The following is a 26,838-nucleotide window of genomic DNA, read 5'->3' as shown; positions in this document are numbered from 1 at the left end:
TATGGAGTCCCTTGTAGCTCAGGCTGATTAATTTGTCTGGAGGCTGCTTCAGTAGATGTTATATTATAGTTTAAATAAAGATTATAGTGACGTTGTCAAGAGATTATTAAGCAGAATACATTTCACCTAACTACAAACTACATCAATGCCTCAATAATAAACCTAAAGTTAAAGTAACTCCTCTATGACAGTGTCAAACAACTGAGCAACACAAACATTTGAAGTTGAAGTAGCCAATTTAAGGGAATGAGGCTGGTGACATTCTATATGTTATTCATTCTCATTAAGTCTGGTGGAAACCAACAGCTCATTAGTCCGCCTTTCAATACGTTCTGAGCTCCCCAGCCTATTTGTGGCATTCATTCCTACTAAAGATGTACATTTTTAAAAACGGGTCACCACTTTTAACAAGGATGAGAAGTTTCCTAAAACAGCAAAGCACTGTATTTTTTAGCAAGCGTTGATAAAACAGAAGTGCATTTGTAGGGACTGTTTACAGCAGCGGTATGTGGGATTTAATCAAAAATAAACTTGAAGTGTTCATGGTTATGAAGGAACACAAATATAGAATACCACATGCCTTGTTTTTGAAGTCTCCAAGTCTGTCTACAGTTTGATCACCCTTTTATATCTACATGGTGTTAACTTCTTTTTCTCATTACCCCGACACCCTTTGTGTATTGTAGATGTGTTTTCTCTCTCTCTCTCTCTTACTCTCTGTGTCTGTGCACTCATGCATCAGTCTTTAGGCCATGCTCAAACACACACAGATGTTGATCAGCCTTGGATGTGTGTGTATTCATTTGTTTGGCACTTCTCTCTGACAGCGATGTTCTGGCTCCTGCCACCGGCTGGATTTGATTTCCAGACATGCAGTGTGCCTGTTGTGTGTGTGTGTGTGTGTGTGTGTTTTTACGAGCAAAAGTGTGCATACATCTGTTTGTGTATATGTCAGATCCAGCCAGAGTCCTTACTGCAGCCAAAGCCAAACCTTATTTTGTATTCACACCATATGGCCTTCCTTGGAACAAAGTTCATTCTGTCAATGTTTCAAATTTCAGGAAGTTGTGCACTTGAGGGTCCGTGTTGTGAACATTTGTGAGGGTCTATATGTGTCTCAGCGTGAGTCGGAAAGGGATACCTCGCCTGACACAGCCAAGTTAAAGTGCAGCATTTTGAAGGAAAGGGCAGCTCACAGCCAACGCTCTTTTTGCTCTGCCTCCGTCTGTAAATCTGCCAGTGAAAACCTATTAATTATCTCCTAGAAGGACCTGCTAGCTGGCTGGCCATCACTAGCTGTCACTATTTATGACTTTTCTCCTCTCTCTGCTGCTGCATTTTGTTGAAGGGCTGTGCTCCAACTGCAACATTTAGCTGCGGAAAGCTCCTTTTGCTTTTAATGCGGGCATGGGCATGACCAATGAAAACTGATTTTGAACATATCTGTCAGCTAGCCTCTGCTGGATTTGAACAGGACGGTGAGTTCGGGTTTAGAGCCATACCATAAATTAACTTTATTTCATTCTCCTTACCATTAACCCATCCTTACACCTTGTCTTAATTCTGGTGATTAATTTAAGTCAAGGTTAATGAATTTCTCAATATTTCATATCCAGTGCAACTTACAACCTGCTCTGTTCCCCAGCCCATGAGCAGCGTAGTGCGAGCGTGACAGAATGATTAGCGACGTCATCATAAAATCCTCCGGGTGGAAATAGTGCTTCTCATTCAGAGGACCGGCAACCTGGCATTCAGAAATAATCCCATACAGGTAACACAGGAGTCGGCAGGTTCCTGGTCATGTTCAAAGGGCTGTATGTTGAAGGACAGGGCAAACACTTTTCTCTCTACACAGCCGTCTGTAAATCTGCCAGAGGAAACCTATTAATTATGTCCCAGAAGGACCTTTCTAGTAGGCTGGCCAGTACAAGCCGTCACTTTTTTATGAATTCTTCTCTACTGGTGCACTTTGAGGAAGGTCCCTGCTCCAATATTGCTGTAGAAAAGTTCTCCTGCAATTCAGCCCAGTTTTATGACCTCTTGGATTTCCAGGAGAGGCAGCCAAAGGGGAGAAAATGATTTGGCTCTGAGGTTCTTAAGAGGTGCAGATTTTTTTATTTTCTCTTGATAGCTAGTTATGCACGGAAGTGTTGCGAGTGGAGGCATTAGTCTGCTGGGAGAGCGTTTCGTTTTTCTGATTTATTCATATTTAAAGTTCTGTTTTTGTCAGATTTTGGACACGGCTGATGAGTGTGTGTTTGTGTTGTACGCAGGAGAGTGCCAAAGCTGCCCAGAAGATGAAAGACTGCCAAATGACTGACCGTGCAACACAGACGGAGCACATAGGGCCAGAGGTGAGATACACACAGACAACACACACACACACACACACACACACACACACACACCCTGTCTCTTTCGCTCTGACAGACGCAAACAATACACTCTGCGCCGCATTTCAAGCGTGGGAAATGTGCTTTATGTAAGCACAACGCCTGAATCTATAAGATTACAAATAAGTAAATGAAAATCAATTCTCACAAAAATCTTTACTGCAAGCCTCTTCCTTCTCTGTCCACTTTCTTTGTTATCCTATCTGTGACAATGTATTTTATGCTGAGCCTCAGCCGCCACCCTTTCTTCCCTCCTTTCTTTCCCATTTCTTAAAGAGCGTTTTCACATTGAGCTTAAGCAATAATCCATCTTCCTCATTCTAAAGATGTTGTACTGCAGTGACATTCATATTATAGTCCACTACCTGCTCCTCCCCTCCTACCTCCAATTCCCACAGTGCTGAGAGAGGGTGCTGTGCTGCTTCCTACCTAGGCCCTTGACATGGCCTCTTTGGCTTCACTAGGGGCTGACAGTATGGGAACGCAGCAGGCCTAATGGATGACTGTCTAAAAATGGCTGCCTGTAACGGAAACAAGAGCAGAGTTTGGGGTCTGTTTCTTTGTTTCTCGTCTCCTTGTTTTAAAACACTTTTTTCATCTCCTCTCAAAGTTTCTTTATACCTTTCAATCCTGCTGCGTATAAAGTTGGCAAGAAACATTGTTAACGGAGGAAAGCTGTTTCATTGTGTGAGCGAGTGGGTGCACAATACTCACACTAACATACAGTGACTTACACACATGCACACAGATAATGTTTGACTTTACTCATACAGTGTCAAAATAAATGCACATAACAGAAATAAACCTCTCCGTCTGCTGCCGAACACCAACTCTTACACTACTGTGCTTTAGTTACCGGCTTCACAGAGCACTTACTTTATATTCTCGTACTTATATGCTTTGTATATCTGAGATTCTCCCATTGATAACTGCACATATGATCAGAAGATGTGTTACAATCATGGCAAATCACATTGGCACCTTTTTATTCCATTTAAAGAACTGCTCTTCCCATTAGGAAGTACTCGCAGTTTCACAGTAGAGTAGTGAATCCTGAGGAAAGTCACGCGCTGTAGCTATAACAGTTAATTGCACAGTAATGATTCCGTTAATACACATCATGTTGTTCTTTGCAGCCACAGGTCTACTGCCACTACTAGCCTACTAAGCTTCAGGTGCTACATTTGCCAGACCCCATTGGAATCAAGGAAATGGTCCACAGTGGTCTTTCCAACAGAAAACAAGAGGGTTTATTGTCATCTAATTTTTCCCTGCGCTAAGTGAACTTCTTTTGTCCAGTTCATCTTCACAATATTCTTGCCGTCTTAACCTGTCATGATGTTTTTGCTCGATGATCTTGCAGCCTTTGTAGAATATTGAACGGACAGACTAGTTTGATATGTGGACTTCAGTTCGGTTGTTTTGCAATATAGGTTATTCACAGTGAATTTGGTTTGTCTGTGCTTAAAGAAAGTGTGCAACTCAAATGAGACGGAACACATAACTGCAGATGGAACACGTGCCTGCCACCCTCAGATGACGGTAAAGACGGTTAATTAGCTGAATGGAGAGGCTTTTACAGTTGAAGGTTGCTGGTAAGAGCCAGATGTTAATCTTCTTTCTTTCACTTTCTCACACATGCACACACATTAACACACACACACACACACACACACACACACACACACACACACACACACACACACACACACACACACACACACACACACACATCTATAGATATGTCTGCGCCGTGCTCCATTTGCCATCACTGACTAATGCATTTCTCATAACGTAGCCTGAAATGGCCCCACATAATTGTATATTTGTCGGTACTGGAGGCTACAGCAAGTAAGGGTGGTGTGGGTTTGTGTGTGCGGTATGTGTTAGTGTGCACATTTGTATGCCTGCCCATGTGTTTGTCATTCAGTGTGTCTGCCCATGCCAGTCTGTGTGTGTGTGCTTGTTTTGTGAAGTAGCCATTAGTCCTGGCCTTGGACAGCAAAGTCAATAAAACTACTGTTGAAGGTACCAAAGTAACTTCAGTCAAATAGATTGCATTTATACCTCAGATGTTATAACTCATTCAATATTCTGCTTATTTGTGTGTTTCTATCTGTTGTCATGCCTCACATGGCATATTTCATAGATCAGTATGAAGATCCCACCAACAGAGAATGCATTTAGTTGAAGTATCTTGTTTCTCCAAGATGTTCTTTCTCTGGACAAGAAAACCCATAGAAAAAATGAACATGTGTTTTCATGTTGTTTTATGTTGTTGCCAGTTCTGGTCATTTTTTTCTGACTTTCTGATTTAATTAATAATTTAATTCAAACTAATCTCAGACACCTTGATGTCTGTCTTTGCTCCTTACAGTACAGTGTATATGAGGAGAGATTGAATCTTTGAAGATACACTCAATTATATCACCTCTCTGAGGTGAAGTGCTTTGATTAATTTGCGGGTAATCATTGAAATTCAAGTAGTGCCACTAACTGTCTCAAATGCTCTGCAGGTGGAAAACAGCACGATATGACATACTAGATATACAATACTGGTCCATTCAAAAGGAGGAGTGCAATACGCAAATATCCACTGAATAAGCTCATCACTGTCTCAGAGCGTATGCTAAAAGTGTCATAGTAACTCCTTTACTGCACAGTGTCTGGTCTTTACCACAATAACCTTATCTTCCTAATGCAGTACATCCAACTTTGGGAATTCTGGCCGGTACTCAAGCGTATGGCATTGCTATCTATTATAAAACCAGTTCCTAGCTATAGAGTCCTCCATATGCTCAGGCCCCTTGAGTAGATGGGCTCTTAATTAGAGGAGCAGCTGGCTGCCCGCTAGCAAGCTAGGCTAGCAGCACAGGTGACTTAACTCAGCGGTAGCTACAGCATGTGTGGCCTGATTTTAGCCTCCCCCCCTCCCCCCTCCCATGTGTGCATATCTGTGTGTGTTAGGCAGAGAGAGAGTGAGAGAGAGAGAGAGGGACACACACACACACACACACACACACACACACACACACACACAGAGTGCGTGTTTGTGTGTGTTTGTGAGTGTGTGGGAGAGATGCCGCAGCGTGCGGCAGGCCTATTTAGGTTAGCTACCCCAGTGCATCGAGGACAATCGGCGAGCAACAGAAAGTGTGTCTACAAGTGGGGCAGCTATTTCTACTGCGTCTGCCACTTCACGAGGTCGACCATCACACTCATCCTCTCCCTCGCCTTCTTTTCCAGAACATTCTCCTACTTTTCTCAGTTGTCCTCCTCCTTTTCTCTCCCACTTGTGTTTGTTCGCTGATCCCCGAAAGTGCAGAAGTTAGCTTTTTAGAAGTTCCTCTCCTCTCCTCACCAAGGTTTTAGGGCCTCCAGGCATCCATCAGGGATTCTCCTGCCCTGGTCACGCTGTCCTAGGACAGCTCCACTCTACTTTAACCGGGATACCTTGAGTGTTGCTGTGTTCTAGGAGGGTCCAGTTATTTCGATGGCAGGAGTGCATGCCTCACTCCTCACTGACAAGTCACATTGTGCTTGCAAGTGAGAGTTTGCATGAATTTGAGTAAAGAGAAATGACAGCTGAGATGCTTATCTTGTTAGCTCTCACAACTGTAGTTAGTAAGTAAATTCACTGTGTTCTCAAAGCCATAATGAATAATGGACCATTTTGCACACCTACTTTGTAAGCCAATTTATGATGCAGTATAGAGAAAAACTGAAGGGCCTCTCAGTCTACCAAATGTCAGTCCAGTCATTGTGATCTAATTCAGCTGTAAATAAAGCCAAACCTGCTTTTTGTTTTTGGTAAATGATGGCAAATTACATTTGTAAATGTGCGAGAACTCTGAAAAAAGTGAATGCATGATAAATCTTTGGGAATGTGATTTACAACCTTCTTTATGTTTAATCCTCAGATACAAATATAGCATCCATCAGCAGAGACATTATATTGCCATTACTGGTTTACACATAGATTATTTTGTCGTCATTTTTTTAAAATTTTGACCCTGTGTAAGAGACATACTAAAACAGTCTTTAGATATGTGGACAACATCTACATATGCATCGGCACATCATATTCTGGGACCTTGTGAAGAGCGCAAGGTGCAGTGTGGGAAGAGGGCCCAACATAAATTAAAAAGTGTGAAGCAGCATCCATTCTCATTGTAAAGATTAACGATTCCTCCTCTTTCTGTCAGTGTGCCAGTGTAAAGATGGCTGCTAAGGTCTAAGGGAAACTGAGAAAGAGTAAGACAGAGAGGGAAAAAAAGAGCGGGGTTAGAGAGAAGAGGCGAGAATCTCTTTAACATCCCGCAGAGACTCTTTAGAGCTGGAGGTATTGTGACTGTTTGAAAGATTGTTTTAGAGGGGAGTGAATCGATTGAGATTGCTTTCTTTCAGCGAGTTAATTTCATGGGCATTCTTAAAAGGAACATTTTATGGGGGGAATCAAAAGCTCTTGATGTTTAGCTCACACTTGCTCTGTCTTTTTCACTCTCTTCTCTGTCATTTTCTATTCTCCCTAGATTTGTGCAACTTTTGCCTCCTTTTTGCAGCTGCAGCAAGCAGCTCCTTAGCTCGCTCTGTCCACCAAAAAAAAAAGTTTTTACCCCAGGATGATACAATTTGCGGTCAAGTGTTTGTGAGGTTGTGTGTGTGTGTGTGTGTGTGTGAATGCATGTAACGCATGCATACAGCCGAGCGTATTCAAGGTCGCAGCTTTAGTGAATTTGAGCTTGTTACTCTCTTTTTGTCCTGACTTCACACCCACCCGTCACTTCATCCCCTCTCTCTTCAGTCGCTTCTGAAAAGAATGAGAGGAGCTGAGGGATAGTTGAGGATCGTTTATCGTCTGTTCATGGGCTATTACATTTGAATGGAGAAACATTTCAGTAGATCATGCATATTCTTCCCCCTTTGTCTCTCATTCTGCTTTTCTTCTCTCTCCATCTCAAAAGACGCATACTGAGGTGTGGAGCGACTTTTTTTACGTGCAGAGGAATCAGCAATTTGGGCACAGGACATCATTGACTGATAGATGGAAGAGAAAAAGAGCGATATGATGAACATTTGACATATTTCGTTGCTGCTACTATTTAAAAATACATAAAGTATGACCGACTTTATTTTTTTACGAGTTATGCCTATTCTACTCCTTGTTGTAAGTAGCAGATATATCACTTTCCATGATGTCAAAGACTGCTGACAGATAACTTATTAGATATGTAAGAAAGCCAAAAGTAACTGACAGCCAATGCCAAGACCAGGCAATAAAAATAGTGACCGGATAATCAGATATGTCCCTGTGGGACCTTATAAAAAGCTAAAGACATGTTTACTCTGCTTATACAGAATCCCTCTACAGGACAAAAGACAGATCATCAAGAAAAGAAACACTTTGCGGCTTCCTTACAATTTACAATGGACTGTGTGCTTAACATCGGTTAAAACAAAAGAAAACAGCTGCTCATTTGTCACCTGAGAGTACTTTGGATGTTTGAACATTTGTTCTGGCTCTTGTCTGTTTTTCTGGTTCGATCATCATCTGATATGTCCTCACCTGGCCAGTAGACTTTATCTTTATCTATCCTTGTGGTCTTTTATCTTGAAACTGTGCAAGGGATTTAACAAGTGTTATATATCATGTTATCCAGTACTTAACCTGCAACGTCTATTTGTAAATCATTGTGACCGATACATACACAACTTTCATCAACAATGTGTCAGTAAATATCCCTTTTGATAGTACTGTGACATATGACAACACTATTCCAGCCCATCAGCATCAGGGGGCGCTCATGCTCGTGCACAAGAGAAAAGACCGTACGTCTATGAAGAATACGTCAGTGGGAGCGAGAGGGGCGCTACATCTGAAGGGGCTTATTTGTTTGGGTGTTGACTTCAAATATTAACAATCTTTCTCCCGAAAGTCCACCTTTTAACTGCTTACGTCTCGCGCTAACTCGTGCCACCTTTCAGCTGCATGAACGTGAACACTTGTACAAACTAAAGCAGGACAGCGATCGATTCTCTTTCTTGGCCTTTGTTCTCGGGATGTTTTTTGTCCGGGGATATTGATCCAGAGGGTTAAGCAGAAAAAGAAGGCTTTGGTCCAGCTTGCCTTTGCTGATGTCCAAATAGTGTTGCTGTGTACGGCGGTGACACGGATCGTGTTTCGCAGACCCCCCCCCCTGCTGAGAGAGCTCTCCTAATGAGCACCGTTGGTCGGTCTTTACGTATCGTCCTTGGGCTGGGGAACCCTGAATCGGTATGTATGATGACAGAGATCACAGGAACCTGCGTCACCACGTCTGTGACAATTTAAGCAGGAGGATGGAGGGTCCAGTGCTGATTTTGACTATGTAGGTCTCCAACTCCTATTCCTGTAAACTAGATCATTTTGTACGGTGGTAGTCCTCCCTGAGTAATGGTGCTGCTAAGGATAGAAATAAGAAAGAATGATAGAGAGAAAGAGGAGGAGATGGAGGCTGAGCACTAGAGAGGCAGTTTTCTGCCCTACTTAGTTTTTATACATTCTTTTTATGTCCGTCAGTCTTCATGTCCTTCCATCTTTCTTCTATAAATTTATGATTTCCCTAATCCTTCTTTTCTTCCTCTCTCCATAAAAATGCCCTTAATGTTCCTTTCTTTCTCTCTGCTCATTGTCTTTGCTCTGATCTCTCTCTATCTTCATATTGCGCCTCCTTTTCTTTCTTCGTCTCTGGCCCTTACTGCCCCCCCCCCCCCCCCCCCCCCTCCATCATCTTATTCTTCTGGCTTTCAGACAGCATGTCACTCTTCTCAGACCTCTGCTTTCCTTCTTTTCCTGTCATTCTTCTATTTCCTTCCATCGTCTGTCTCTTTCGCATGTTTTTCATCCATTAACTCCTTGATATCCTCTCGCTCTGCCTTCCTACATTCTCATCTTCACGGTCGGCCTCTAACCTGTATATCTCTCTCTTCACGTTCCTTCCCCCTCTCCTCTCATTCCTCTCCTTTATTACCGTTCATCTTTTGCCTTGCCTTGCTCCTCCCTGTCATCGCTCATCCTCTATTACAGTTCCTCTCCAACTCTTGTTAACCCTCTCCTCTCCTGTTATTAACTGTTGGCTGTGTTTACTGCTGATCAGCTTCGGTTCTTGTGCTGATATTTATGTTTACTGAATCCAGCTAGTCTCTGTGGGTGTGTGGTTCCCTGAGGCGAGTTGTGATAGCAAACGTGTAGGTGATGGTCATTAAAGTGTGATGGCTGTTAACTGTTAAGGAGATTCAAGATCAAATGTGGCAGGGTGTCTGCTCGGGGAGCATGCAGGAGATGAGTTGGTTTCTATCACTGCAGCGTTGCTGACCTGCATTCCTGGAGTCGTTTGTAGACGCTGCTGGTCCTGTGGACAAGGATGGACGGATAGACGGATAGATACAGTAGAGTATTTCATTGCGGTTTTATGAGGCCATCAACTTTTACTGTTCAAGATCTCTTTCCATCTGTTCCGTTAGGATTAGAGCCGTGTGAGCATGTGTGCGACTTAATGTTACAATGTAAGTGGTAGAGAATGAGTGTGGTAAGGGAGCGCTGGACAGCATTACATTGTTTCTATGGATCAACAGTTATCTGAGGTTGCAAGGTGTACTGGATAGCTGTACAACTGTTTAATAGTTATGCATGTTATGTGCATTATTGCAGTATTTGCCTGCACATACTTTCCAACACACACGGCACTGTAAATAATATACATTAACACACTGGTATTGACTGAATTCACTGCATTTTTTTTGTTTTTTTAAACAGGCGAAACAAACATGATATAACTAGTGAGCTTTATAGGAGCTGGTTGGCAGAGTCTGTTAGCTTGGGACAGAGCAAAGCAGTTTTCACATGTTTCCAAACTTGGTGCTAAGCTAATCTAAATGGCTACTGGCTGTAGCTACATAGTTAGTGTACAGATATTAAAGTGGCATCTATCTGCATATATGCATGTTTTCTAAAATGATGCAATATTCCTTTCACTTTTAAAAGGAGTTTGTGTTGCTATGATTCGACCACAACCACTTTATTGTACATTTTTAGCTCGGGAATATTTTTGTTTAAGTAATAAATCTGATATTTAAAATCAGCTTACAAGTCCAACACATTGCTGGCTCCGTTATGGCCTGCCCTGTATATTGTTAACTCAAGATTATTCAACTGTATTACCATAACAAAGCATCCACTCATTAAGGCGGTATGATTAACACTAGTGTGCTTAGGTATCCACTTAAAGCTAAGCTCCTGAGCAGACCTTCAGATTGAGGCTAAAAGACAAATACTGCTGAACCATTAATATGCAGTCAGCAAAATGTGGCACATTGGACTCAAAATAAATGACTCTAACAGTAGCAGGATAACAAATTATTATTTAAATGCAAGTTTATTGACCAACTGTGTTTTCTGTGGTATAATAGAAGATGATGCAAGGTTTACTAATCATAATTCTTCATGCAGTTTGTTTCACTGTTTTAGTTATTCAAAATAATCAGCAACAGGAACAGAGCATCCATTAATATGGATAACACAGCCGACTACGTGGAGGAAAATACCACGGGAATACTGTGATTTGGGCGTTGTGCGTACATGTTTGCTCGTTTGCCTAAAAAATGGTGTCCTTGTCTCATGGCTTCGAAGCACAATGTTGTGGAATCGGTCTAACATTTGTAGTTTTTGGCAAGCAAATTGCAGTGTGGGTACAAGAAGAACAACCCTGTGTGGGAACATGAAGAACAAACCGCCAGTACTTTTAAACCCCTACTTTGCTGCGCCGTCACCCACCAGCTCTATTTTTTTCTTCTGTTCATCAAAACGGTTGCCAGTGACGCAAAAACACCTTCCGATTATTCATAAATATTACAGAAAGGAGGCGTGTGTCTCCTTGTTCTGTGTGTAGCCAGTGCACATACCCAGGTCTTTTAATAGACACTGTGTGCTGCAGCTGTGAGTGAGTGAGTGAGTGAATGAATGCATGCAATAGTGAATGAATGAATGAACTAAGCATGTGGGGGAGTCACATGGAAATTGTACCATCACTCAACGCTGTAAGCTGCTATGCACCAATGTCACTATATATATTTGTTCTCTTTGCAAAGAGCTGTTATTTACACATAATGAGAAATGACAACCTGCCACTGATAAATACACATTATGGGGCAGAGCTTGATTTATGATTGCTGTGAAAAATATACCAAAATATAGTATTGCTTTCTCCTCTGATCTAACAACAATCCCTCTTTGTCTCCGTCCCTTCTTTTTCTTAAATTATTGGTTGCTCTGTGTGTCAACATGTCTTCTGTTTCCAGGGCATCAAGGCGCATGGGAGCGCCACTTTGTCGTCAAGGAGACCACTGAGTGAGTGTCTGTGTTCTGATTTCACCTGACTGGACGTGACCTTGTGTCTTGTAGTGGTCTACCTTAATGTACCGTACTAGATGGGAGATCAGGGGGTCTTGGTACTGAAGCTTGATTAATCGTCAAGGCTCTACAGGCTGATTGAACTCTGATCTGCAATTGTTTTACTTCACAAATCAGCTGGTGCTGTGCCTGCTCCACTTGTTTTCCACAATCAAAGTACCTCTGTGTAGCACTAATGTGTTTTTACACACTTAATACACTTGAGTTCAATATGAATTAGTGACTATAAGTGGAAAGTAAGTGGTTATGACAACAAAAGATACAGCCTGACGGGCTTACATTAAACCAGATACTGTCACATAATCCACTGCTGGCTATGTGAAGTAAAATGGTCAGGGATGGGTTAAGGCGAGCCAATTTATGTATTAATCAATCCTGGTATGGAGACCCTCTGAGTTGAGAATGCCACCTGCACTGCCTTGTCGTGTAATGTAGACAAGAATGCTGCCTATTGTACCTACCTTGAATAATCCTACCCAAAGTGATGGTGACCCTGAAGGATCTTGGTACCAAGATCATTTCTTTTCTGTTTTAAGCCAATGCAACAGAACAGCTCTGTCTGTCAATGTAAAATCAATGTCGTATTTTCTGTGGCGTAAGTCAGGGAGGGGAAAAAAAATCTATGTTCAAGCATGAGTCAGTGGTACAGATAATTTCTCTTTTATTGCAAATCGATGGTGCAGATCATTTCTGTTATAAGCCAATGATCTTGACAAATGACATTTCAGATATTGAACAGTGTGAGGAACACTCCGGTCTCAAGGCGTTCAAGTGCTTAAAAGGCCATGTCAAGCATACCTGAACGATTCGAGCTCATTTGAAAGGACCAAAATGTGTATTTTGCTCCAATAGCTAACTGTATTCATACATCCTGTGTTTATAAGATGCTATTTGCACTGTCCAGTTCTATAAATGAGACCGGCTAATAGTATCCTAAAAACTAACCAACGTCACCGTGGTTTTTAAAGGTGCACTTTATTTTTCTCCTCCATTTGTGGAAATGTTCTCACTTATGGAAATTCATCATCTTCCAGCTTAGAGATAGCATTCAGACATTAGCTTATTGTAAAGTGCAGTGAACACAAGGTAGAGCCCACGGTATCAGGTTTGGATTTGAAATGCTGTTGTGTGAAACACTGCACAGAACATATTATGTTGCAGCGGAGTTCAGGAATTTCCCAAAGTGAAAATGCCTCCGGGGAGGAAAGCTAAACAAAGTGTACTTTTTTTCTCATGCCTATTCCCTGCTTCCTGCCTACCTTCCCACACTGTGCTGGATTGTACTGAAGTTGAGCATGCTGTAGGATTAAGACCACCGATGTGTGAATGCAGTGTCCCAGCCTTCCTCTTCCTCTTCATGTGTGAACTTTTACCCTGTCTGCTAATGCACTATGATCTGTAGCCCCACGTGTCACAGCACTATAGTACCTTTTATCGACCCGTTTGACCCGTGACCTTATCCAGACCAACCTCCACTCCACCACGCTTGATTACACATTCGAGTGTGTGTGCGTGTGCGTGTGTGTGCGTGCGTGTGTGCGTGTGTGTGTGTGTGTGTGTGTGTGTGTGCACGTAACTGCTGTGTTTGAAGGTCAATGCAAAAAGAGACAATAAGCCATTAGAGCTTCATTTGTGCAAGGGCACCTACAGACTTCCATCCTTGTGTACGTTTTTTTTATCTGTCTGTGCGTTTGTGTGTAGTTGAGTTATTTTTACACAAACATCCAGATTTGCTGCAAGAAGTCCCTCATCGTCTTTGTGTGCGTGTGTGTGCGTGTGTCTTGGCTATTCATTCTGCTCATTAAACTCCTCAAGGACTGACAGTAATGCTGTGCTGTTGAATTATTAGTCACTTCTGGACCTGTTGCAGGACAAACAACATTAATGAGGCAAACCTCATTTATTCAGCAAGGTGAAACCAAGTGGCAACCACCATGTCTGAGTGCTGGTTGAGTGCTGAAGCCAGAATAGCCTCATGATGCAGTTCTTATAATGTCCACTAGAGGCTTGTGCCCAAGAAGACACAGACGGCTTGTACTGTAAGTTATTGGAAAAGACTCCCGACTTCTCTTTAGAAATACAAAGTCAGTATTTTTCTCCCTAGCAATGGCTAGTTGCACTTCTTTTTATGTGTGTATTGGTGGTAATTTTGCTAATTAAGCTCCATCAAGGAGTCATTGGGGTTAAAGAGGCATATGTTTGGGGACCAATTTACCTCTCAAGCACGAAGAAAATGTGTGATGGTTCCTGCTCGTTCGCCAAAGCTGAGCCTCTCTCAGGCTCCACCAAATTTGGTCAACCTAAAGTGTAGGCATCGTAAGCTATAGACACCACATCTATTCTACTGTCTTAAAACTCTGACTAAAGCAGTAAACTATTACATTTGGCTGAAGTGTTTTGCAGTGCCACATAAAGGACTGTCAGAGTAGGCTCTAAGTGGACCAGAGCTCTATGAACTTTTCTGAATTAATTTGGATTGTGACCCGGTGACTTGTAAACATGCATCTACAGTTGTTGGTTGTCAAGCAAAGTCAGCGCTTGTGTTTGTGTATGAGTTCTCAGGGTGTGGTGGTGGTTTGCTTATATCGACGTAGTGGGAAGGGGTAGCAGGTGGAGAGAGCGAAATAGTGTTTGTGTGTCTGTGTGCGTGGGTATCTAAGCCTGCCCAGTGGCAGTCACGGCGAGATGAAAGATTCCTTTACCCAGGTGGAGGACACATGCCGGAGGAAGTGTGTGTGTGTGTGTGTGTGTGTGTGTGTGTGTGTGTGTGTGTGTGTGTGTGTGTGTGTGTGTGTGTGTGTGTGTGTGTGTGTGTGTGTGTGTGTGTGTGTGTGTGTGTGTGTAGGTGTGTGTGTGTGTGTGTGTGTGTGTGTTTTGCACATGTGTGTGAGTTGTCCCTTCTGGGGTTGAATGAGGGCAAAAGCGATTCCCTATTTTGAGCGTTTCAGTGTGTGTGCATGCATGTGTGGCCATATCGCGCCTTTGATCCTCTGTTTTGGGTACCCATTGTGGTTCCCTTGTTGCCTGCCTCAGACAGGAGACGATAAGGTACAGGTGTGTGGGTGTGTGTGTGCGCATCTGTGGATGTGGTTTCCACCTAGAGCCTGATGTTGTCAAGGTAAAACTGGATGCATCCAACTGGCCCCTGCCATCTGCGGGTGGTACTTTTGAGAGGAGGCGGCAGCCAAATCATTCCCAACATCCAGACTGCACTGCCATACAAGAAGCTGTGTGTGTGTGTGAGTGTGTGAGTGTGTGTGAGAGATTGTTTGTCTGTGTATGCACACATGAGGCTAGCTTCAGTGCTGGCTAGCTGCCAGAGCACTTATCTAACTCTGATCCACAGCGCTACTCGCTGTGACTCCTAATTATAGACAGAGGCATTCAAACATACACATATACACACAGTCTCTACATGCTCTCCCGTGTACCATTCACACTAATGAGGCTCTATCCCCGAGGAAGTACCGACACTCCTCTCCTCTCCTTGATAGAAGCAACCGGGACCACCTCCTCTGCCAGCCTCCCTCCAATTCCTCTACTCGGAGAGAGAAAGTTAGACTCATGCATACGCACAGACAGACACGATGAGACGGAGAGGGAGCTCAGTTAGATAGAAGCAAGAATGTAAAGACCAAAAAAAATGAATAAAATGATGCTGACAGACGTGTGAGAGCTGAAGAAATGCAGCGAGAAGTGGAGCAAAAGAAAGAGGGGATGAAAGAAAGCTGCCGTGGGGAGCAGAGGAGATGAGAGCGATGGACTGCCAACAAGCCAACGGATAGAGATCATGATGGGAGAACAGGGTACAGGAATGGCTTGTAGGAAGAGCAGAGAAGGAGGAGAAGAGAGGGAGAATATTTGTTCTGTTTATTTATTGAGATCCAGGATGCATGATCACAATCCCCCCCCTCTACATTCCCTCATGTTTTCTCTGCCTCCCTCTTTCTCCTTGTTTCCTTTCCTCTCTCTTTGTCCACCCATCTCTTCCTCCTCCCTCTGTCATATCACAACACGGTGTAGATGGCACTTAGCCAGATGCTTAAATCCTTCAGGATTGGGCTCAGGTGGCATTAGCGTGTTATACATCACCGCGCAATATGTTCTATTCGATAAATATATTGTCTCGCAAAACACCCAAAAGGGAAGCAGAAGCCCAAATCTGGATTTGTTTAGTTGGAGACAACTAACATGTGTACCGAGTCTTAACAAGCTATTTACAGCTTCCCAGCACACCTTGTTTTTACAGCGGTGCTTTAATCATGAGCATTGAGGGGGGGAAAAAAAGTCTATTTTCAAATGCACAAAAAGTAAGCAAAAAAAAATACAGTGCGTTTATTAAGTTGCCTTATATGGCCTGCGACGCTTGACGAAGCATTCCCAGTCAATCCATAATTAGTTGTCTATATGTGCCTTCTTCCCGTGTCCTCTAAGTAACTTTATCAAGGTAACACCACTCCTGCTACCACCTCCTTCATCTATAGGTAGTGCTGACAGAACAGAACAAAGCCAGCCCAACTGAACAGGACAGAAGGGATGTGGTGGCTACTGCTGCGTGCCTCTCATCCCGGCTCACCCCACCTAGCCCCAGGGGCAGCGCAGGGGAGAGAGGGGGCTGTCAGCAGAAGGTGTGTGTGTGTGTGGTGGTTTGTGTGTCATTGAAAGAAGAGCAGAGGAAGAGAGAGAGAGAGAGAGTGAGTATGTGTGTTTGTGTGGGAGTGTCTGATCTGTGCTCCCGTGCATGGCTCTCTCCCCCACGGGCAGGGCAGAACGGCACAGGGAGGCGGGCACCTAACTGGGCACAGATGGCAGCAACAGACAGGGACGGTGGCGACATAAACACGTTAATAAATAATTATCCGAACAATGACACTGGGTACACCGGCGGAGGCGGCAGGGAGGGGGACAGAAGGAGAAGGAGAGTGGACGGGGAGGACGTGAGGAGAAGATGAGGAGAGGATTTGAGAAGGCCAGGAGAAAGAGTGACGGAGAGGGTAAAGGAGCAGGACAGGAAGGGAGGAAGGGAGAGGGGAGGGAGGGAGGTGAGGAGAGAAAAGAAGTAAAGAAAACTCGGAGAAGCAGTCAAGTCAAGGACAAAGGAAATGAAGGATGTATACAATATAACAACGGGGACTGTGGACGAGAATATAGTGTTTGAGCTCCAATAAATAGCTGTACAGACACCATGGGAATGGTGAAACTTAACAAAGACTAAGCAGGCGAATCTTTAGCTGCTATTTTACAGAGTTCAGTGTCCACAGGGCCACAAGTCCTCTAGCGGTTTGAGTACCAAAATGAAGACGCTACTGAACCAACCTCAAAGGCACGATGTCGTATAGCTTCATGTGTGGAGCTCTTTAAGGGAGTTGAAAGGATTGGGCAGGGTTACGATGGCTAACAAAATCAAAAGAAAAGTGTGAAGAGGAAATAGAGGGTAAAAAGAGCAGAGGGAAGGGACTCAAGCGCAGACAAAAACGAGACAAGGTGAAGGATATAGATTTATGAAGATAGGAGACGGGGTAATGATGAGGGGGGGAAGAGAAAGGAGGGAAGTCACATACTGTACATAGAAAGGAGAGGTGAAGGACAAATGAAAGCAATACTCCATTCAATGACAAAGTCATGAAGTCTTAAAGAGGACGACACATCCTGTGTGTGTGTGTGTGTGTGTGTGTGTGTGTGTGTGTGTGTGTGTGTGTGTGTGTGTGTGTGTGTGTGTGTGTGTGTGTGTCTTGCCAAGTGTGCCTCCGAGTTACCACAGATACCAACTATGCCAGGCTGAAACGTGTCTAAAATGATAAACAAGACATTAAAACGTGACGTCTTGCGCCGCAGCACACATGCCTTCCTGCACAAGTATGTGTCTTGTTGATGACCTATAACTGCTCTTATCAGTAATGAACGACGAGAGGTTCTGTCTGCCTCTCGACTCCCTCTCCTCCTCAAAATCTTTCCCCTCTGTCCGTCTTTTTTTCTTTTTTTTTTAATCCGCCACCTGTTTCTCTTTTCCCTCTGTCGATTCTCCTCTCCATCATGTTCTCTCTCTCCCTCGTGCTCCTCCCGGCTCCCCAGCTTTTTAGGACCAAACACCATATCTGTGGTCACATGTTTATTTGAGTAGCGAGTTAACATAATTAGGGGCCTAGAGTTTGACGTGTGTGTGTGTGTGTGTGTTCCTCCTGGCTCTCAGCCCCTTTAGATATGTTCCAAAAGGTCAAGGCCAGATTAACATTTTAACTCGGGCGACAAGAGGCATCCCTCTCTCACTTCCTCGCTCCTTGCTCATTTTCACTCTGTGTTTTGTTTCATTTTGTCACAGCAAGTCCTATTTTGCTCATAATATCCCTCTAACTCGTAACTTAATTGTATGCCATGTGTTCTCTTTAGTATGCTGCCCTCTGTGTCCCCTTGCTTACGTTCACCTTGAATGATTAATTCATAATGGCTTCCCATCCTCATTGGGTATTCTACAGCTCTAAACGTAACAAAAAAGTGAGGGCAACAATGAAATAGCCTCACTTGTAGTGAGTATTCATTCTAATCAAAAAGATTATTCTCTTTATGTGCCTTTTGTAAGCCTACACTACTCGGACTTAGACAGAAGCAACACTATCAGGGGTGCATTTATGAAAAGGTTGATTCTAGATTAATGCATGACATTTTTGATCCAGTTAATAACGTTTATCAGCAAGAGCAAGGTGCAACGACAAAAAAAAACGACTAAACCAATAAAAAGAGAGTAATTGTATTTGCGATTGGTGTGTAAGGCTGAAAGGAAGCACAGTTGGACTTCTCTGCCGAGAAAAAGCGGTAGCTTTTGTTCACGCAGGCAGAGAGAACGACAAAGAAGACACAGGTCGTCCGCGATGAAAATTTCTCACAAACTTCAAATGTCACTAGTAACCTCGTGTTTTGAGGATCGAACAATTACTGCCTGTCAAGTTGAGTGTCGCTCTGCAAAGATTGTAGCTTTTTACTCTTTTTTTTTACTCTCCACTAATTTAGGCAGACGTCGTTTCATGCTCGCCATTTGAAGTGGACGGTTTCCACCTGTTTTGAACATTATAAATGGCGGTGTATTTTGTCAGTGTTTCATTTGTATCGTAGCTCCAGTGATTTTGTGCGCCAGGAACACAACATTACTGCTAATTATTGTTATTAATGCACAGAGTATCTCTCATCACCTATAGATAGGGTGTGAGGCTGTTTGCAAAAATCCTAAATTGATCTGCCATCGCCACTCGTTATCCTGCCGTCCTGGTCTTTGATCCTCCTCTCATCTGCCACCACTCTCTGTCCCTTTTCCAGACCTCCCACTGTCTTGGCGTCCTCTCCAAGTGCTGCTGCATTTCACAGCTCCTCTCTCCTCCTCTCTCGCACTCTCTCGTTGGCTCTGTCTTTACTATTCATCCCCATCTTTTCAGTTCACCGTCACCATTTTTTTTTTTTTTTTATGTTGCGTGAATATACATTATGCGTGCATGTTTTTCCGAGTGGATTTTTTGATTATGGTGTAGGCTTGAGGCTAAAGATACACATTTGCTCTTATCGGAGGCAGACTTCACTGCTGTTTACACGTGTACAACACAGGCCATTTTCTTTGGCTGCTCTGATTCCTTTTGTATATATGCCACATGCACAAGCAGCACACACACGAGCACAAACAGGCAACCACACAGATCTCTCCGAGCTCCCTCTTACAGGTACACTTACTGTCTTGAGCCCTGTTTCGAGACTCACTGCGCTTTTCGAAGCAACGTGAAGAATCTTTCTTCTACTGTCTGTATGTCTGTATGTGTGTGTAACGTGTAACATGTGGGTTTTATGTTTTTGAACTGAGTTTTGTGTGCCTCATTAGATACTTTAGAGCCCCCTATATTGAAACTCAAATGATTATTAATGCACAAAAACATTTTGTTATACCTTCTCATTTCCAGCTCCCACTTATTTTACTCTTCACTGTTGGTATATTCGCCTGACAGGTCACCCACTAAGTCGTAGACTGTGCCGTTGAATTTTGTGCGTGTGTTTGCGACCACATTTGGCAATATTGTCTCCTTGCTCCTTGGTGTGCATCCCCATCTGTGTTCATCCATGTCCTGATAGTCTCATGTGTGTACTCCATGCTCATGTTCCACCTTACTCATCTCCCTGCGCCATCTCTCTTGTGTCTTCTCTTATGTTTTTCCATCCATACGTCTCCCTCCATTTGTCCGGAAGCAGTAACCAGCATGGTATGACGAAGGAAGGAAACAGGTAACGGTGTCTATGTTGGGTGAAACGTCAAACCTGGGTGTGAACATTGCTTTCTCCCACTGTTATTTGTTTTTTTTATTGCATGCCAGCTATATATTCAATATTTTATATCAGATCTGTTATGAAAGGCACCGCCGTAGAAACAAGGTATGAAAATCCATATGAATATCTTGCTCTTTTTAAAAAAAATTTTTTTAGCTTTCCATTATTTTTTGTAATTGATAGTCTGGCAGGCCATATACTTTGTAATGGTCTGTTCGCCCTCGAGGCAGGGATAAGCTCACAACTGGCCCAGGTTTGTATGTGCCATCTGCCATCTATCCATCATTTATCTAACCACTCATTGCTTAGCCTGTTTCTCTCTCCAATCAAGACAGCTGAACATTTGATTTACCTTCGTTATGGTAAATGTGATCTCATGGGTGTATTCCAAAGCAATCTAATTCTATGTAGGTCTCAGTGCTCTCAAGTGGCTCTCTCATGCCTGCCAAGTCTCTCCTCTCCACTCCAATACTCTCAAAAGATGGAAATCAAATTCCATCTATATAGTCTAACAACATGTGTGAGAATACAGAAAAAGAAAGAAGACTGTGATGGAGACAGCCACTTTAGATGATTGAGACACTTTTTTGTTTTTTTAATTCATTCACTTGAGCAATGATTTAAGTGGGTAGATTCGAACTATAACAGAATAAAAGATGTAATACATTTCAGATGCTGATTTTTAGTCTGACTCTTGTCTTTAACAGGCTTCATACTAATAAATGTCAGTTGAAAATGGTCTTTTTATGGCTCAAAAGAGTTACAGATAGATTTATTGACTCAGACACTAGCTTCATCGGCTGTCTCTCATAATGAGATGTGAAAATTGTATTTTGATAATCCGATTACGTCGAGTTTGATGCACTTAAAATAACCAGAATAATCAGCATTCATCATTTCTTGTTCATTCCTAATCAGCATTTATTATTTGTTGTCCGTCGTACATGATTCTCTTTTGATTCATCGACACGATTCAGTGTGACTCAGCAGTGATTTGCATGCCCTAACTACCCGTCGACAGGTAATGCATGCTGAGTGAAGCCACAGGTTGGTGGTTTTGAGTGACGGCAGGTGATTTGCATTGCTGTGATTGCGTTGCCCTGTTGGCAGTATTGTGTGTCATGTCTCATCTCAAGTCAAATGTGTCACTGTGTCTAAATCAAAACTTGTTGTTGAACTGCACTTTTCACATCACGCCGCACTTATATGTGTATGCGACGTACCTGAACACGTCAATTAATCAAAAGCATTCTGCTTTGTTCCTCGAGTACGGCAGTGTTATTGTTCCACGTTGTCTTTGTTTTCCCTCCCAGTTAGACTCCGCTATTGTACCATATATTTAACGACGCTTCGGCTGAAGACGCTGTGTTTGTAAAGAGGATCACACTCCTAACAGAGGCACAATGTAAACGGTCATTGTGTCCCTTTTGTATAAAGCAACAATGTCGGCTCGCTAAATGGCAGCCTGAGTATAATATTTATTGTCATCTCGTAGAGTTTTTGGAGCCTTTTCTTACAATTTCCATCAGCTGAACGAGACAGTGTTTGACAATGAGCTCAGGCGCATTACAGTGTCTTATCTGTACATTAGCCTATATTGGAGGAAATTGTCCGAGTGACTCTGATATCATTTTTAAATTGGCCAGTCAAGACACAGCCCAATGCTGGGCAAATGATCTGATGAAGAAAGCATGGAGGATTGTTAGCGTAATCGGTTTGGAGCGGCGTGAATCGGCCTCTGATGGAAATATTTCGCCCACTGAGAGCAAAGCCATGTCACTCAGTTCTGTCTCCAGAGCACTTGGCAGGATGGAAGTTAACGTTTTATCGGCCCTCTGCGAATGATGTGACACGTTTTCGCACCGCTCATGATTAGATAAAAGATTTATTGCCGACTCAATGTGACAAATGTAGAGAAAACAACAGAACAGTGTGAAGCACCAAACGCATAGACAATGGTCGTCAGCTTTCAGACAACAACAAAGCCAGTAACTCGCTCTTTGAAATTCGAGCGGGGGGCTTTTGATTTTCTCCTTTTTAGAATTAGAGTGGATCAGAGGGAGATAAAAACTGAGGGCACACAATATTAAGTTGCGAGGGTGGTGGGCCTTGAAGCCCCAAGTTTCCCCCGACTCCCCGTCATCACCCCGCCCCTCTTCTCAGTTCACAGGCTGATTGGTTTGCTCCGGTCATATGAAGATGCATCATATACTGTGAGTGTTTCTTCAAAATTGACCGATTGATCCATCTCTATTTGTAGACAGCGCATGCAGTTAATTTCATGGGCAGGTGTGCACTCGTTATCAAACATGTGTGCGTTTGCCAGAGAGAAGATGTGTATTGGTGTCCATATTTGAGAAGAGTTTGTGTTGGTGCGCGAGAGCAGCTGGTGTGTGTGGAGTCTCAAGGGGAAAAGACATGAGATTATCTTGAGAGCACAACAGGAAGCTACTTAAACTCTCCTTGGAAATAACCAAGCACTTCCTTTAGCTTCAGTACACTTCCCTGCATGGGCATGAGGGATTCACGCTGTGCTTCAGCCTCAGGTGTGCACTCTATTTGGTTATTCATTCCCGACCTGGACATTCTCGTTGAGCTCAATATTCCAACTTTAGACTAATAATTCCCCAGTTTATGTTTTGTTTCGCTTGCAGGGGTTTAGAAATGCTTTGCTAACATTCACTAGCAGCCAGGCGCTCAATACTAAATAAGAATAAAGAATAATGAAGACGTAACCGGCATGTTGGTCTGTTTGCTGACAGGGAGAGAAATGGGAGTGGGTTAGTGATGTAGTACAATGTGTTCTGGTTCGTAGCATACATGTGAAATACAATATTTCTGTGCTCATCCTCTCCCCCTCTCATTTATGCTCACGTGCTCGTTCCTTCCTTACTGTGGGAGAGCAGGTCTTTATTAATGAAGGGACATCTGTTTCATGAGAGCAGAAAGATGCTTCGGAGAGAGAGGGATGGAGGGGGGGTCTAAAGAGGAGCACACGCAGAGAAGAAAAGGAGGAGGGAGGGCCAGACACAGAGAGACGGTGGGTGGTTGCCGGGGGTTTGAGGCCAAGTAAGAGAAAATAAATGGCAAAATGAAAGAGAACAGAAGTGCAAAAAGATGCAAGACACTTAGACAGGAATCTTGTCATGAAGATTGATAGAGCGTAGACATGGGCCCTGCTCTCTCGCCCATACGTTTACATGCACGCATCACATAAACACATCACATATATCATCATAAAGTAGCTAATATGGACATGAATTCCCTGGCAAAGACACACTTCTCTCGGCCAGTCTGAAGTAGTAAAGCATTTCATTAATCATGATTATGGCATGTAGCATGACGGATTAGTGAAGCAACTGCCAGCTGGTAGCTACTTTTAAAGCACTTGGAATAGAATAGACCGTCATGGAAGACCAGTTTGACTTGCAGGACTGAGTAAAGTTCATGGTTTAACATACGGGCAGGAATAAAGAGACTGATATTGAATGTAGTGAATGACGGTGTTAATTAAAGGCTCTGTGCAAACCTCTGGGTCACGTGCAAAAGGACAATGAAGGCGTATCTACCTGTTCTTGTTCTTGTTCATTCATGTAGATGCAGTGCCCTGTGCACGCCGACCCGTTTGATGTTCTCAACCAATGTAACCGTAAAGGTTCATCATGTGTAGGATTGCTTCATATGCAACACACATGTGGCCTGCTACTGTCACACGGCTATTAGACTGAAAGGCTTTAATTAATCAAAGTATTTATTCTCATTCAGCATTATTGTGTAATTGCGGCACATTTCCGTCCCAGAACAGACCAAGTGCACCCAATTACCAACGCCATCTTATTTTCACAAACTCCTCTCCTGTCTTTTCACTATAAAATAGCAAACACATAGGCCAACATGTCACGATACTTTAACACACTTGTTTTATTTCCTTCCTGAGCAAAGATTTTAGGTTCATTTTATTGATGTTGCGTTGCCTTGAGTGAAGATAGCCACATACATGTGCTGATATGTTAGCAGGTGTCCAGAGCCGATATGTGAACAAGTACGGAACAGTTTAATCACCGAAATTAACCGCCCATTGAATTATGTGGAGGCGGCCAATTTGTACTTGTAAAAATGCAATCAGCTGTTCACACCAATCGGTGCTCAAGAGCTGATTGCCTCCGCTATAGCTCGCAGTGGGTGGGTTACGTTTCCTGAAAGCCCTTATTAAATACAATGCAATGAAACTGAACTTGACATTCACAACTTACATTCACTATGGTCCTTAGAATGGATAGAATACAACAGATCAGGTTAGAGAGCATATCAAATGTGTAACAACAACAGCAACCTACAACAAAGCAGAAGTGAATGGGCTAGGCCTGCAAAAAGTCCTGTTAGATGGTACATTATTTTAACCACAATTGTGGGATTTAAGGCCAAGGTGACAGGTACGGTAGAAAGTAGGACAAATGAAGGTGGTTAGAAGACAAAACAAAAATAAACGGAAAGATAAATAGTCCCGAAGTTGAGAAAGATTCAATACGAGTGCAGTGCAGTGTTGAGGTCAGCGATGGGCACAGAGGTATCACTCACATGCGCACACTCAATGGCCAAGGTCAGATGGAGTCACAGTAGGATCACAAGGTCCCAGCAGAGGAGCAGGTTATAACTGACAACTATAATTAGGCTAATTAGAGCAACAAAACCATCATCACTGTGGGTAATGACCTGGGCAGGCCAGCAAGGGTGATGGATGGATGGATGAGAGAAGAGTGCGAGCGAAGCAGGTAGGGAAAGGGTACTAATTAGGGTAAGGCTAAGGGGAATGATGGATGGATGGATCAGTGTGAGAGTTGGAGAAAGAAAAAGACAGTCAAGCTGTCATTTATGAGCAGGGTCACAGGGAGGGGAGGGATGGACGTGTGGATATGAGACACAGAAAGGTTAGCTGTCAGACACCTTTGATCTGTCGGGTCTCCAAGAGTCTGCTGTGCTGTTACACGTCCAGGTGGGGTTTTTTGGCTCTAGTTCAAGCTTATACACACACACACACACATATGCACTGATTTGTGTGTATATTCTCGTTCCAGCTTCTCCAATAAAAAGAGTTCCTGCTCTTTTTTTTTTTTAGTTAATAATATTTACTTTTATTTTCGGGGTTTAGACTTCTGGTCAGATATTTGAAGACGTCATCTTTCACTCAGAATTCAGAATTCTTCACTCTTCAGATTTTGTTCTGAACATGCAATCAATCTGTTAATATAGTAAGTATAGTAAGTCAATTCAAAGAACTATATGATCAATTATCGCCCCTATTCCTAATAATTGTATGTATACCTCCTATATTGTATGAATGACACACTTTTACACATTGAGTTTGCAATTCTTTTTAAGCTTACAGTGTCCTATAGACCTATAGGACACTGTCTCCTGGCTCTACATTGCAGCATTCAAGACACAAGTCTGCTGTCAAACAGACTAATGAAAGAAACCACCAAACATGCTAAATCTATATATGTTAGCTTTATTGGTCACGCACTCAACCACACATTCGCCCACACTCTCGCCTATTTTTGGAAAATATGTAATTAAATGTCTCGGCCATGAAAGACTGTGACATGTAAGTGTAAGACCGTGACACACACACTGAGGAACATAAGTTGGGGAATAGAAATAATTGTGAAATAGAGTGCAAGACCGAGAGATGGAGTGACAGTTGTTCGATTTTCCACACAGGAGTATGTACGACATTTAATAAAAACAGTAGATTTTTATCTTGTGTATATTTTTCAAGACGTGAAAGCCTTTGGATCTAGTCTGGTAGAACTCCTGTCTTACTCCTCTCTCTGTCAGTTTGAAGGGGAGGCTTTAAGGGGATGGCTGGCTTAATCATGTAGCATTAGTGCAACTCTGTTCAAGATAAGTGAGGCAGCCGTGAAGCACTCGTGAAGCAGGATGCCATTGGACCCCTTTTTCTTCTCTTTCCTCATTGTCAAATGTTGGTGTAAATGTAAGTATTGCTCGGGAAAAAGGAACGTTTGAGTAATCATTAACTCAGGACAATCGCAGTTATTCATATTACTTCATCTCTCCACGGTTGTTCAACTACAGGCCTGTCCAAGCACCTGGAAGCCTCTGTTAGCTTGCCAACAGTCATGTTGATCTGCCTGAATCTTAGTTTGCTCATAGTCATTCTGGTGTGTGTGACCCCGACTAACCTCAGTAATCTGGGTGTCCTTGTTCTTTTGATGCAACGACTTTGATGTTTCAGACTTCTAAAGAAACAAGAGACAGAAGATTTAGGATCTGCTGACGGCAACTTTCCCTCAAAAGAGGGGTTTTTGTGTTTTGATGTTTTTTTGTGATTTGTCACCCTCCGCAGTGCAGAGAAGATCTCCAGCCTCTGACCGTACCCGACACTGAATCTTATTATTTGGTAAATTGTGGTAAATTTATACCCTCTTCTGTGGAGTTGATGAGACACCTCTGTGTCAATGGCTGAGCTTCATATAACGGGCATACTTTGAATAAGATTGTTGTATAATGCAGCCTTAAGCCCTCCCATTCGAATTCCTAAAATGATCACCAGTAGAAGAAAATAACCGCCCTGGAGTACTTACAATTTTTCAGTACTGTGCATCCACATAGATTATCTCTGGCATGGGGGAGGATTAATGATTGCCCACTTACTGTGTGACTCTCTTCAAATATATA

General features: G+C 42.9%; 1 protein-coding gene across 1 annotated transcript in view; it reads left to right on the top strand.

Annotated features, from left to right (window-relative positions):
* Positions 1 to 26,838, top strand: part of ccser1 (coiled-coil serine-rich protein 1) — a 103,742-nt gene that overhangs the window by 54,368 nt on the left and 22,536 nt on the right. The window contains exon 10 of the mRNA XM_079162010.1: positions 2,274 to 2,354. Within this exon, the coding sequence (XP_079018136.1) occupies positions 2,274 to 2,354 (81 nt within the window). The remainder of the gene's footprint in view (positions 1 to 2,273; positions 2,355 to 26,838) is intronic.

This window comes from Pholis gunnellus (genome assembly GCF_910591455.1).
Source record: "Pholis gunnellus genome assembly, chromosome: 6".
In the NCBI taxonomy this organism is placed as follows: Eukaryota; Metazoa; Chordata; class Actinopteri; order Perciformes; family Pholidae; genus Pholis; species Pholis gunnellus.
This window is presented reverse-complemented; position numbering and strand designations above follow the sequence as displayed.